At 35.0% G+C, this 14,361-nt stretch overlaps 2 protein-coding genes across 7 annotated transcripts in view; one reads left to right on the top strand and one right to left on the bottom strand.

Annotated features, from left to right (window-relative positions):
* The window catches only part of LOC129270765 (uncharacterized), a 38,052-nt gene extending 33,627 nt beyond the window's left edge, over nt 1-4,425 (top strand). For 5 of the 6 annotated variants that reach the window (XM_064106582.1, XM_064106581.1, XM_064106579.1 and 2 more), the window contains one exon: nt 766-4,425. In XM_064106582.1, the coding sequence (XP_063962652.1) occupies nt 766-989 (224 nt within the window). In that variant the 3' untranslated portion in view covers nt 990-4,425. The remainder of the gene's footprint in view (nt 1-765) is intronic. The other variant, XM_064106584.1, reaches the window with a different exon arrangement.
* A 1,607-nt stretch (nt 4,426-6,032) lies between these two features.
* LOC129270763 (uncharacterized) overlaps nt 6,033-14,361 on the bottom strand; it is a 35,610-nt gene continuing 27,281 nt past the window's right edge. The window contains exons 22-28 of the mRNA XM_064106578.1: nt 13,407-14,100; nt 12,727-13,151; nt 11,557-12,409; nt 10,399-11,142; nt 9,751-10,160; nt 9,266-9,530; nt 6,033-8,881 (exon numbers count right to left, since the gene is read on the bottom strand). Of these exons, the coding sequence (XP_063962648.1) occupies nt 8,694-8,881; nt 9,266-9,530; nt 9,751-10,160; nt 10,399-11,142; nt 11,557-12,409; nt 12,727-13,151; nt 13,407-14,100 (3,579 nt within the window). The 3' untranslated portion in view covers nt 6,033-8,693. The remainder of the gene's footprint in view (nt 8,882-9,265; nt 9,531-9,750; nt 10,161-10,398; nt 11,143-11,556; nt 12,410-12,726; nt 13,152-13,406; nt 14,101-14,361) is intronic.

The following is a 14,361-nucleotide window of genomic DNA, read 5'->3' as shown; positions in this document are numbered from 1 at the left end:
CTACTAGTAATGTTCTAAATCCAGTGTTGAACTGAACTTACCAGTACTTTTTTGTGTAAAGATTCTAATAAAGAAATGGAAGTGTACATAAGGTACCTACCCATTATGAGTAGATATCTGTCCGTTTTCAAATAATTATGGTATCCCGACTCATGAAGTTAGAGGAACAAATTCTGACAAGGTCCCGTTTAATTTTATATGGATTTAGTGCAGCACAATGAATATCGGTTTGAAACAAAGAAAAAAAAATGTTATTAAGTGCCATTTAAAGTTAAAATCATTTAGATGTTAACATATGATTTGTTACCGCATGCGAAAGAAGTTGCAAACTTTCATGCAGCTCATGGGGTTTTAGGTTTTTATGAAGGGGCCAACCCAGGATAATGAGGGGGTAGTATGGACACCAGATCATAATCTGTTAATCCGTAAATATGGACAGTAGATTAATCTATCATGCAGCTAAAATCGGTTCAAAAGGACAAGTTCGTGAAATTAAAATCACCAATGTGCTCCAATTGTTTTTGTTATCCTGTACATTCCATTGATGACCTAGTGATCTTCACTTATGTTCTCAAAATACCACAACTGAGAAATATCATTATGAACATCTAAAATCAGAGTAAAACTCAAATGAAAGATTGTTATAATTTCTACAATCAGGATTGTTTTGTGAAACTGGCTTGGCGACAGATTATAAATCAATATTTTGTCTTTCTGCATGCGATCAAATATATTCAAACTTCAATCTCCATTCCTTCCATTTAGAATCATCACACCCCCCTCCATCCCCTGCATCCACTGATTTCACTCAAGCTGATATAGAAGATGATCCTGATCCTAACTACCTCCACCAAGCTCATCAACATAACTTCACGTCATCATCACCCTCATCGCGCCCACCATCAGGTGTCCAAAGATCTGCAACGCCACCCTTCGGGGGCCCAAAGAAACCTGCTTCACCTCTTCAGATGACGGTCAAGTTTATGTGATTTGTTAAATTCGAGCTTGCAACATAACTTCACATCATCATTCCTTTCATTGTGCTCAGCAGGTTCAAGAGACATTATACCCCCCCCTCCCCCCGAGTGTTAAAGAACCGGTTTCACATCTTATGAATGTCAAGACTTAATGATTTGTACCATTTCATATTTTGAACTAGAAGGCGTAGTAGGTTCTGCATATGTCAAATCTTGTTGGACCGCAAAAATCTGTAAAGAACACGTTTTGAGCATGTTCTTGTCTTGTGACTTAGCCGTTAATTCTACTTACGGAAGACTGAATCATGAAGAGTGTACAGTATATCATCACTGCGACACAAAACTTTTATTTCAGAGTTTTGACTGGATACGACTCAATAATCTAGTAAGTGATATGATATCCTATCCAACTTCATATCTCTCTTTAAGGAATGAAACCTTTATGTCATTTTGAAGGAGAGGGCTGTGGCGAATGTTTTTCTTTCTCTAGACCCTGAGCTGTTTTTAGATGCATGGTTTTGTCACCACTGGAGCAATATCAGTGGGTTTGTATTGTGTGTGTGTTGGCCACATTGAAATCATGGTTTCAGCTTCTTAGAAGATTGCAAACTGAAATGTACCCTGTGGGGCCAACTGGTCACTAGATAAAAAAGTTAGTCAGATTGACTCTCCAGCCATTTCAAAAGTAGATTTTGTCATTCATTTAATGCACTGTCAGCAATATTTTTGGCATCCATGTTATCATTCTATTTTATTTTACAAAATATGAGTTTTATTTACATGTCTAAGGGATTACTTAGTAATTTGCAGAAATAGAGCATTTCCTACACTTATGACTTTCCTAACTTTTCTTGCCTTAGTTATTTTTAATTTGTTTCTTGGGTCTTTTTACTTCCAGTTAAGTAAATAATAAAAACCTATCTTATAGAGAGTATGATCACAAAGCAGTCTTAAATCTATTAAGATTGTCTGCAGAGATGTCCCGATTTTTTTCCAGAATTTTTCATTTTTTTTCAATCTTGACTTTAATGTGAGGTATAAATAACATACCTAACACCTTAATCCCGATGTTCAGTTTCTCTCTGTAAGCAATATATTTATAATCTGTATATTTTGTGATCATTAGATTTGATTAAAGATTAAATTATAAAGTTCTTTATGGTTGACATTTTATTTTAGGATGAATGTAGTGGCTGTGTATTCTCATTTTCATATAACACCACTGTGGCTGAATATGTGTGTCTTTATTCATTTTGAGCTGTAGTTAGATTGTGATACACATTTGTTCCTCTAATATTTCTACAAAATTACATCTGTTTCAAAACTTTTTAACTGTAAATATTCATTTGTCAAACAGTGCACTTCAAGAATTCCATTATCTCTATGCATACTGTATTTTATGAGAAAATTTTTTTTCTTGGGATATGTTCCTTCAAATTTTGTCACCTTTGGGAAGAGTCAATGCTGGTCAATATTTCATCAAAATCTATTAATGCAATGACTCTTTAATTAATTTGAGTGTATAAGTATGCTGTTTTAAGACATGTGTATAATATAAATTATGTCCAAGTGTTACAGCTTAGGATGTTTATTGTCTGCTACTGTATGGCAGGGTTTTTAGACCAAAGGGCAAAGGCCATTGTTAGTTTGTTTTTATAACAATTTTTCTTTTCATCATATGAAAAAATATTTTGATAACATCACACACAAAAGTAAATTTATAAATTTGGAAGATCCTCTCCGTTTATCTCTGTGTGCAATAGATAAATTTTGATTTTATATTATTTTAGGCTTATGTTTATCTTTCTAATGATCACACCCACATTTAATGTTTAATCTTCAGTTTACCTCTATAACATGTACCGAGACAGTTCACACGATGCATGCATTTTCATAAAATTCACCAACAACATAGATTATTATGAAAGGTTTCCGTTTGGGGTCAACCAATTCTTCTATTAAAGCTAAGACGGGCTGGAGGCAAGAATTTGATAAAGTAAAGAAATATTTAACTAAATGATGAATACCAATCACAAGGATTACTTTGTAGAACTATATTTGCGAGATCCCATTAAGAAAAAGTGTTTGAATGTGGTTTATACACTGTAATCACTGTGATTAATGTATGGTGTTGATTACACTTTGGTCGGCCACACTCTCACAATGCATATGAGTGACATCACAAGAATAGTACAGCCTGCGTGCATGTATTATGAAATTTATGTACATATGGGCATTTTCACCACAGATGGACACAGAGGCAAAAAAATCAAGTTGATATTCATGTCAAATGCTTTATGTTTTTTAATAAAACAAGACCTGAAGTTTCTGAGACAAAATTTTTTTCCGACTCTGGCAGCCATTTTTTATTTCAAAATGGCTGCCAAAGTATGGATACAAATTAGTGTTGAAAATAGTATATTGATACATATTTTGTTTTGACAGATTTTTAAAGAACAGGTTTGATCATGTTGTTTTTGCCTGTGATTTAGCTTGCTATTATAACACTTTTTAAAATCCCACAGAAAGAAACACCAGTAATTCATTCATCTGATAAAAAAACATTGATGAAGTATGTGATATGGTATGTAATGTCAGTTACCGAAAACATGAACTTTTTTTTATCATTTCCTGGAAAAGAGGATATATTATATGAAACTTGGTAGATTTCCTCTCTAGGTAACACCCCTCCCTTCTACACCAAAATCAAAGATTACCAATTAACAATGAAGCCATAGGGTACCATTAAATATATGTAATGTCAGTTACCAAGTGGAAAATGTAATGTCAGTTACCGAGATGTAATGTCAGTTACCATGATAAAACGTTGGTTACCAATATTGAAATGCAAATATGTGGTCAATTTTATGGTGAAGAAATATTGTATACTTGTTATTTAAGTCTTTCACTTTAAAAGTCACACCAGAAGGAGCTTGCTATTGACTTTTAAAAGGTATAGTTCACAAGGAATACTATATGAAATTATGAAGGAAGTTGCATTCCCATCGTGCAAAAAAATTACTATGAAATTGTTTTGTACATGCACTTACCAAGTACCTAATTGTTTGTATCAGACAATTCTTTGTTTGGTTTTCGGGGGGGGGGGGGGGGGGGGTAGGGGGTACTTTTCCCAACCTATTGCCTAAATCTGCAACATTTTTTAAGCTTAACATTGTGATGAAGGGGATTTCCAGGGTCCATTTTTTAGTTTCTAGGATTCTTTTGAGCATTGCCTTGCTAAAAGTAAATTCCTGGTTTTTATACACGGTCTGTTAGTAGTGTGGATGTGTGATACAATTTTGTTTTGTGTTTACAAGTATAGATGAAAAGTGAAATTTGACAGTTCTGATCAATGTTGCATGGATCTACTAAAACTGTTTTTTTTTTCTAATTTACAAATAGTTCAGTTTCAGTTTAGAAGCTGGAGTTTATTTTTTGTTGACAGCTTAAAAAAGAAATTAGCAAAAAAAATGATTAAACAAATTATGAAGAGAATTGAAATCCGACAGATATGAACAAGCATTGCTTGCACTGACCAGAATAGAAATCAATAAAACTACATGGCTGCATGACATTCGGGGAGGGGTACGTGTAGCCTAGGGGAGGAGACCCTTATTCATTTTGCCTTTTTTGAGGGGAGGTTGGAGAAGGAAAAGGTTTAAAAAGTCAATATAAAACTGATGAATATATTATGGGTGTATAGTCATAAAAATCCATGTATACAGTCAATGCAATATTAAATTACTATAGGAAAACATGTAGCTGCTATGACCCCACCCCCCCCCCCCCGAGTAAGTAAAACATACATTTCTTATCTTTTGATAATTAAAAATGTGAGGTATTATGAAACTTTTATGATTTTAAAAAGCCTTACATATAAGTACCAAGAAAATTATGCCTTTTAAAATCATATAGCACTGGTAAATGTTAATGTGTATAGTCAGTTACCGACAAGTAATGATAAAAATGTTCAAATCAAAGAAAGGAATTAAGAAAAAGAAAAAGTTTTTTCATTGAAATGTTCCTAGAAACTCGGGTATACTTCCACATCAAGCTCACTTTCATGTGAAGCCCTGCACAGAAGATACAATGCAATGATTCCACACATTTGACTTCCATGTGTTATCTCTATGGCAAATTAAGTGTAATGTCAGTTACCGTAATGTCAGTTACCAGCATGGTTGTGGAAAAACTATCATAGCCCCCAAAAGACAAAAACGAATTGTTTAATATTTTGACACATCTTAACCTAGTAACGGAGGTATATTTACATATTCAAATTATTACTCTATCTACTCAGGGACCTGAGATATTTTAATTTTAATGAACACCCTGAAATTGCATGTCCTTTTGCGTAATGTCAGTTACCGACACATTTTTGCTTGCTGATGCGTTAAAAAATGTGGTTACATAGGAAAACTTAGTATCAGAGTATACAGCAAGGTTCACTTTATTAACTCTATCAAAAACAAACTCCCATTATTTGTTGTTTTAGAGATACACACAATGAAAGGTGTGAAAACATTGTGCCGTGTAATGTCAGTTACCATGAAAATGCCCATATATTGTCCCTTTTTTTTGTCTATGAAGTTAATTTGAAGGTGCAATGTAAAAGAACGTGTATTAGTAATTTATAATGTGTTAGTACATGTATAAGTAAAACGATTTATCAAATTTTCAACAGGACCTTTTCTTGTAAATAGGTTCATTTTCTGCCCACAATTATTTGATTATTTATGTTTTTACAAAAAATCTTTTAAAGGACAATGATATACATGTATTTCAATTTCTGGTGATAAACCTTTGCTATTCCATAAAATGTGGTTAGATTTTTACATCATATAGTTTTTTTTATATTTAAAATCTTTACAAAATATATTTCTGTATTAGAGTGAATGTCAGATTTGATTTAAGATTTCATTAGTTCTGTGATAACAAGAAAAATGAAGATTAAATTTTGGAAATTCTCATGTACATAATTGACATAAAGTGTTCCAGTATTCCGTCCACCATGTGAAGAAAATATGAATAACTATTTATACAATATGTGTATGGAATCAACAACCCAGTATTCAGTCAGTGTACATGAAACCCTGAAAATGTTGGTTTGCTTCATGTGCACATATTTAATTTCACATTTCGTAAACTTGAATAAAGTGTGAATTGCTCCAAATCAAACATTACTACCTTGAATGATTATGTTCTTTTTTGTTCTAACAATTTCTAGTTATGACTGTACAGCAAACCATCACTGAAAGAAAAAAAAAAATAGCCATATGATGATTACACAATGCGTTCAACATTGAAGGGATAGAGCCTCGTTGATCTGGCGCTTAACAGTGGCTGCCGGGCCCACGATCAATAGGGCAATATGAATTTTTTGAATATTTTTAATTTTCATATTTCGAACAATAACATATGGATTTTCATTTTTATTTTTTAGCCAAGGGGTCAAATACCAAATCAAACAACACACTTAAGAAATCCCCTACAACTGTAGGGTTGTAAGACAAAATGCACCAATGCAAAACTGAGAGATTTAAAAGAGGTCATTGCTGCCATTAAAAAAAATAACTTGTCAGATAAAATAGAATGCCAAATTTCTTTTACAAGATTACTGTAAGCCAGTGACATGTCCCACCGTTTCAATTTTTTTTAAATGAATTTAATCATTATATTGCAGTTTCAATGAAACAAAGTCGCGAAGTAACTGGGCACAGATTCGTCCCAAAAGTTAAAGGCCCATTTCATAAAGAACTTATGATTAAAGGGAAGTTTACCACAACAAAACATTTATTGTAAAATTAGCAGAAAAAGTAATGAAAAAGGTTTGAGAAAAATTAAAAAGTTCTTAGAATTTTAATCATTTGATTTGTGATGTCATATGTGAGCACCTTTCCTACATATTGTGTGATAAAAATCAATGAAAATGTCATTTTCTCAGAAAATCTAAAATATGGTTTTTACTGTACATTCAGTATATCAATAGACAAATCATTTCACAACTTTTCCTAAAAAGAAAACAAAAATAAGTCATCACAAACCAATAGAAATTTATGCATTTTATATGACATAACATATGCGGCAGGTACTCTTATACGACGTCACAAATCCAAAACTTAAAATTCTGATAACTTTCTAAATCTTTAACAGATTTTCCTCAAACATTCACCAATGTCTTTTATTATATTTTATGCTATTTTGACAACAAACTTTTTTCAGGGTTGATTTTGCTATTTTGAAACATCAACATTAAAAGGGCTCAACAACCAATCATAATGTTTCCATGGTAATTACATTACGTAAAAAGTGACTATAATCCAGAAACAGTGCCATGCTTGAAATAGTAATTTAATATGATAAAATTGCATCAATTGTATAAGAAGTTGCAGTGGTTCTGTTCATTTATTGTAAGCACAGCCTGTGTGTACATAAGTAAAACCATCCGAATAAAGATATACAACAAAGTTTGGTTTTATACTTGCAGCAGTTTATTATCCATTTTTTCTAGGCAATTTCTTTTATAAACATTTTATAGGATATGAAGTGATTAAAAAGAGTAGGATTGCTTCAGACACTTTTATGATGAGATTTCTGACAGTGCCAATGTAACATGGCTTACTCCTTAAATTCCGTTCAAGAAATGATTGTAGCCAAATTTGTGAAATTCTGTATTTTTACACTATGTTTTGTATTGTTGGTATTGGGGAATCAACCATAATGATAGTGCTTCAGATATTTGATATGGTAGCTTCTTTTCTCATGACACTAGAGGGCTGTAGATGTTGATAAAAGAAATACAATTACAAAGGTGTCCACTTTTGATAGTAATCTTCAATTTTATGTCAAATTTACTGTAACTCATGTGGTGCCAAGGCGTTTTGTTAGGTAGAAGTTTTTACCAAATCATGGATTAGACATAGAGTTGCAGAAACCAAATTGCCCTTTAAAATAATTCCAAAGAGGCGTACTTGATTAAATTTCGTGCATGAAAATTGTTATGAAACAGAACTGAGCTAGTCCTCTGTCGTTTCCGATTGCAGCTGTTTTATTCTAAAAAAATGATCCAATACCAGGGCCCCGTCTTACAAAGAGTTACAATTGATCCATTCCATCGTAACTCTAGAGAAATCCATCAGTGTCAATTTTTTGTCAACATGAAATTTGCTAAATGTCCTTTGTAATCAAAGGCGAACTCACCAAATTGTCAAGAAAACAATTACACATCATATCTATAAAATATTTTTAACAAACATGCACTTTAAATGTGGGCGTTGCTGGCTTTCCATAGTTAAGATTGATCAGATCAATCGCAGCTCGTTGTAAGATGGGGCCCAGATCTGTAAGTTCCTTCTCAAAAATCATTTGTTAGCATACAATGATTGAGAGATATTATACTGTTATGCTATAAACATTGATATGTTTTCATCAACATATATATAAGTATATCTTTCTCAGTGAAGAAATTGCTTGATTTAAAATACATATAGTCCGTTTTCACTTATATACAGCCTGGGCACTATAAGAGGTAACCCAGAGGCATTAGAGATTTTTCCTATCCCTGTAATTCACAATCTATTTTGTAGTAGTATCTAAAAATGATATTGATTTAGAACCAATACAAAAATGTATTCAATATTCATAATCCATTCATTATAGTTAATATGCAATTGCCAAGAATGTTCAGCTGGTGTTACAGGGATGTCGTGTTGAGAACTAAGGGTCGGCATGTCGACTGATCTGGCATTCATTGCGTGACTCTCCATACATGCCGATCACACAGCGACAGGTGAAGTCGACCTGCCCACTTGCTTGGGGTTCGATCTGTGACAAAATCAGTTTCGGAAGCATGGTGTTCAGGTCACGATGCCCTGTCTGTAGCCATCGGAGACCAAGTACAGAACCTATGATAGAAAGACATCAGACGTTGAGGGAAGGAAAGAAAAATGTCTCCATTGCAATGATTATTGTAGTGATTATACCATTGCTGAGTGTTGTTTGCAAGATCAATGATGTGGCTCACCAACATTAAAGGATCCACAGTGCAATACTACACCAAAAATAATAACATTAATACTTACTTGCTTTATAAAGCACCTCATGCTTACTTCACTATGATTTCATAGTAAATTTCTACCATAAAGCTTGTGCCCAATCTGGTTTCTAATGTTGGGCCCTTAATGAATACATCAATACTACTATTGCTTTTAGAATATAATGTTCTTTATTTTGTACGGATTAGCTAGACTGGATAAAGTGTTATGATTATATAGTTAAGCAATACTTACCACGAGTAGCCTTAGCAAGCTTGGCATACTGTCCTGTTGGGATGGCAAGACGACTTGTACCCTCTTCAGCACTGTTCTTCTTGTCGATGATCTGTGTGCCAAGGTAGTCAACTCCCAAGATTGGAGAATCTGTACTCTTCTTGTTCAGAGTGGGGTAAGATGAGAAGACGTTGAAAGTGATTCCTTGACGCTCAAGGCGCTTCTGAATAGCTGTTCTGCTGTTGTTGATCTTTAATAGGTATTCAATATAGTTAGTACTCTCCTCCTGTCAAGAAAGAATATTAAACATAAAAATGTTTTTTAAATCATCTTATTCAAGTACAACAAAAGTGTTAATGTTGATATCATTGAAAGAAAGTATCAAAATAAACAATTTCTTTTTCATTTTAACACTAAAGGTACTTTTGATTTGGTTGTTTAATGTTGGACTGTATGCATGGTGAAGACATTTTCAGTGTTATGTTTTATACACTGCAAAATCTTACCATAATATCTTCATCAGCAATCAAGATTATGATCTTGGCAGCCTCCTTGCGGAATGGATAGCTAACAGCAAGCTGGATAGCACCCATAGCATCACCAGGCACTGCTCCTGCGAAGACCAAGCTGTCAACACCACGGGAAGCACAGTCAAGGCTGCTGTCCATCAAATGGCCACAGAGTGTATGGACATGTGGTCGTCCATGGATGTCAGCTCCACCATATGCCGAAATTCCATACCTTACATCATTTATGTTTTGAAGCTTCCTGTCCATTTCATTAATGATATTCTTCATACTGGACTTGATGATATTGTCTTCAGCCATTGCTACAGTTTCAGACACCACAAAGATAATGTCTGCAGTGCTTGTTGATCGCATGTTCTCTTGGCTAACTTCCCCTGGGGTGCAGTCCACTGTGCCTAAAATAATGAGAAGAAATAATAACATTCAGATAATTTTTTTTCTTTTACAATTTCCGCTCATTAATTTGTAAAACGAATACAATTCGTTCCTAATTCATCTAAGATATTCTGTTCCATTGCATGCATGACAATCATGGAGAAATTATGAAGAATGTGTAGATTTCTTAATGTTAATGCTTTACAAATCTGGTGGATATACCCCATTATCTGCCAAAAAAAACAAACTTACAGCAGTTCTGTTCATAGGTGACATCGCAAAGCAGGTGCATTCCCAAGGTGGCAACAGGATTGGTGGCTTCACATACGGTATGGCACTTCGATGTCTCTTCAACACAGAAGTTGTAGAACTCAACTTGGTTGATGTCCCTGAAGGTAGCATTCAATGGTGATTCTTCAGCAAGGAACCTGTTGCGGCACTCATCGGCATTTGATCGGCAAGCTCCGAATCGAGATGGAACAACATTTCGTGATGTATATGGTGAGACATCATATGCTGAAATGAACTCTGCCACATCGGTTGTTATACCACCTTCTGGCAGGATGAAGTCATTGTGGTGCTCTGTATCAATGTTGCCAAATAGTCCTCGAGATTTTCCATGGTACCAACCACTCAAATGGAAGATACATAAGAAGTGATCAACGTGGCAGGAGAGAGCGATTCCCTTTGTTGATGTGACATTTACCCATGGACCCTTGGCCATTATGGTCACCTCCTTGCTGATTGGTGTCTGGTAGGGCAATTCCTGTAGGGTTGGTAATCCATTGACATGGACAACATTCTCATCATCAATTGCAACACTTGTGTTGCGGATAACGAGGGTGACACGCTTCTTCTGTACCAAAAGAGTGAAGTTTCGGTCTACGTAGTCATGAGCAAGGACGTAGGTCTGTACCTCATCAGCATATGCAGGCAGGCTGTATACCTTGCCATCAAATGTCATGACATGGTTCTCCCCGAAGATCATAGCAGTGTCTAAAACATGAAATGAAAAACAAATATCAATTGTGAGCTATTAAGTTTTCAAACAAAGAGATTGAGTTCTCGCCATTCAATATATGATTTCATGATATTCCATTTTAATTTCTTGTTTTCTTAAAAACTTATTTCAGAAGTTTTCTAAAAATTTTATGGTCCTTGCAATTATCTCATTAATTTTTTTGAAAGATGATTTTATTTTTAGGAGCACTTCAGGGGGGTTTTGTCATTGTTTTCACCAACATATGTTATAAGCTACTGCAAATTTTTGTAACTGATTGGCTCATATCAAAATGGTTGGTGCAATCTTCCAAAGAAATATTCTTGAATTACCCTATTTTAAATTCAATAGATTATATTTTTGCATACACTTTATAGTACTAGAGTCTTCCCTTATAAGTGAGTACTTACATTTCCAGGGGCTGTAGATCTTAATGTGTTCGAGGGGAAGAAGCTCAACAGGGATGCGGAGATCTTGAAGAAGTGTAAGGATCTTGTTGATATATCCAGACAGTTTGGTCTTGAGATCAACCCTGACTGCCTCAATATCAGCCTTGATCTTTTTATAAGTTTCTGGCCAGTCCTGCTTGATATCCTCGATCTTCTGAAGTAGTTCATTCCACTTCTCCAGAGCTTTTGTCTTCAGAGACTCCACCTTGGTCATTGCCTTCTGTCGGAAGATAGTAGCATTGAGTTTGAGCTCCTCAAAGATTTCCTTAGCAATCTCATATTGAGTGATGACTTCCATTTTGATTTCAGAATACTTCTCCACAATTATCATCTTGAGCTCGGGGTATTTCTCTTCAAGGATTACTCTCTTCCATTCAGGTAGAGTCTCCGTCTTGAATTGGAGAGCAATTTGTTTGAGATTGGTCAGCAATTCAGGGTCCTTGATGAAATTGGTCAAATTGGTGATCATCTCGTTGATTTTAGGCTTGATTTCCTCCCTCCAACAGGTCAAGATTTGGTTCTTCTTTTCCATTAGGCGAGGCTTCCATTCGGTTTCCCACTTTTGCTGGTAAACGTTTTTCTGCTCCTTGAACTTTTGCTTGTATTCATCAAAGATTACCTGGTACTGATCAATCTTCTCCTCAAGAATGGCTCTGTATTGTTGGAGTTTGGTACGGAAAAGCTCAATCTTCTCATCAATCATTGGCTTCTGAAGCTGATAGTAATCGTTCACCATCCTTGAGTAATTGTAATATCGCTCTGTCATGTTCACACAAATCTTTTGTAGAGTGACGTTGAGCTGTGCCATCTTATCCTGAATTGGAAGATTTGCAAAAGAACACATATCTGAAGCTGATACATCATTATCAATATAATGATCATATAAGATGAATTATGTCGCAGTCGTTTGTAATCTTTCAAAGGTACATTTTTTTCACCATATGGATATGTTTATTCAGGGCAAATGAAAAAAAATGATTAGATTCAGTTTCAGGTATTATTTAGATGTGTTTAATGTCCTACACAGCATGCTTTTTGCTATTCTCATAAATTTTATGAATTATTCCCATCGTAGTAATTTTATGATTCTTTCTATTGACAGGAGAATGAAGTTTAGAAGTGACAACACACCTTGATGTACTGGATCTGGTTGTTGCTGGGTCTTGGTAAACTCCGGAAGCTTGTCCAGTTGAATGGATGAGAGATGTTCATGGCAAAGCTGTGGTCATCAAGACGACCAATGGAGTTGAGAGTATCTCTGATGAGAGTGCGGGTACGGTTGATTGCCTGCCAAGTCAGAATACTGGCATTCTTAATTGCCTGGCCAGTAATGATGCGAGTCTGGTTGAGCGCATACTGCGTCATGACGATGGTCTCGTTAAGAGCATAGCGGGTCATATCTTTACTTCGGTTGAAGGCCAATTCAGTCAGGTGACGGGTCTGGTTGAGGGCAATCATGGTCAGATTGATTGTCCTCTCAACAGGCTTAATGGCAGCAATGTAAGCACTGGCCTTTGATGGGAATTGGTCTACTTCATAGTAGCGAATGGCCCATCCTGTAAAAGAAGATAAAATTTATATATATTTTCAACAAAACTCTAGAGATAAATACTGTTCAGATACATTTGTATACATGTACTTAAGAAAATGGTTTTTAAAGAAATGAATGGATTGGATTTACATAAAGGGACTCTTCTAGGAAAACTGGCAATTTAAGATTAGGCAACCAAAAGTGTTGATAAAAATTCTATTGCTTGAAAATATGTTAGAATAGTTGAGATCCGTGTAAACAATGAATTTAGATTTCTAACCTGCTATTGTGTTGTTCACATATGTCACATATTCCATGGTGAAATCTTTGGCAGGTCCCTGGATATAAGTCATGATGGTGTTGGTCATGTTACGGGCATAGTTGATTGTCTGCAATGTCATGTTCCTGGCTTGGTAGATGGAATTCTTGGTCAGGTCCTTGGCAAGAAGTGCATACTCTTTGGAGAGATTGAGGAGACGGGTCTCATCTCTGACATAGATGACTAGATTGATGCTCTTGTTGCGTATCATGTAGATGGTTTCATTGGCAACTTTCAGACTCCTGATAATCTGATCTTTGGTGTTGTTTAGGTACATCTTCATTTTGGCAATGCTCTCTTCTGATGTAAGATTCTGCCATGCTTCGATGGCTTTAGCTTGGAAAATGATGAAGGTCTCATTGGCCTTGTTCCTTAGGATGGCAGATGTCCTGTTGAGGAAGCACATTGTCTCATTGATGGTAACCCTCCATGGCTGAGAACGGGTGCGGTTGATGAAGAAAATGATGTCCCTGGCAGTTTGGTTCAGGATGGGAAGAACAACCTCTCTTAGTTTGGTGTTGGATACATTCAAGACATCATAGAAGGTCTTGTTTACCATCACCAAAGAAGAATTGATCCTTGTCAGTGTCATGTTTGCATAGAATCTGGTCAGATTTGAAGCTACAAGGATCTTTCCATATGAGATGTTACCAACCTATTTGAGTAATCGGATGAAAAAAAATATAAAAAAGATGTATATTAAACCAGAAAATTATGCCCAAGGGATAAAAATGTTAGCTCATATTTAAAAGATTTGATGGTTTTAGTATGATGAATGTGAAGGTAAATTTATATATTTATGTAACATTTAATTATTTTTTGAAAATGACAAGAATTGCAAGATAACCACATATATCTCTCAAGAATTATTAATTTTTTTTCAAATGTACATACACAGTTGATTGCCATTTCAGCA

Source organism: Lytechinus pictus, chromosome 11 (assembly GCF_037042905.1).
Source record: "Lytechinus pictus isolate F3 Inbred chromosome 11, Lp3.0, whole genome shotgun sequence".
In the NCBI taxonomy this organism is placed as follows: Eukaryota; Metazoa; Echinodermata; class Echinoidea; order Temnopleuroida; family Toxopneustidae; genus Lytechinus; species Lytechinus pictus.
This window is presented reverse-complemented; position numbering and strand designations above follow the sequence as displayed.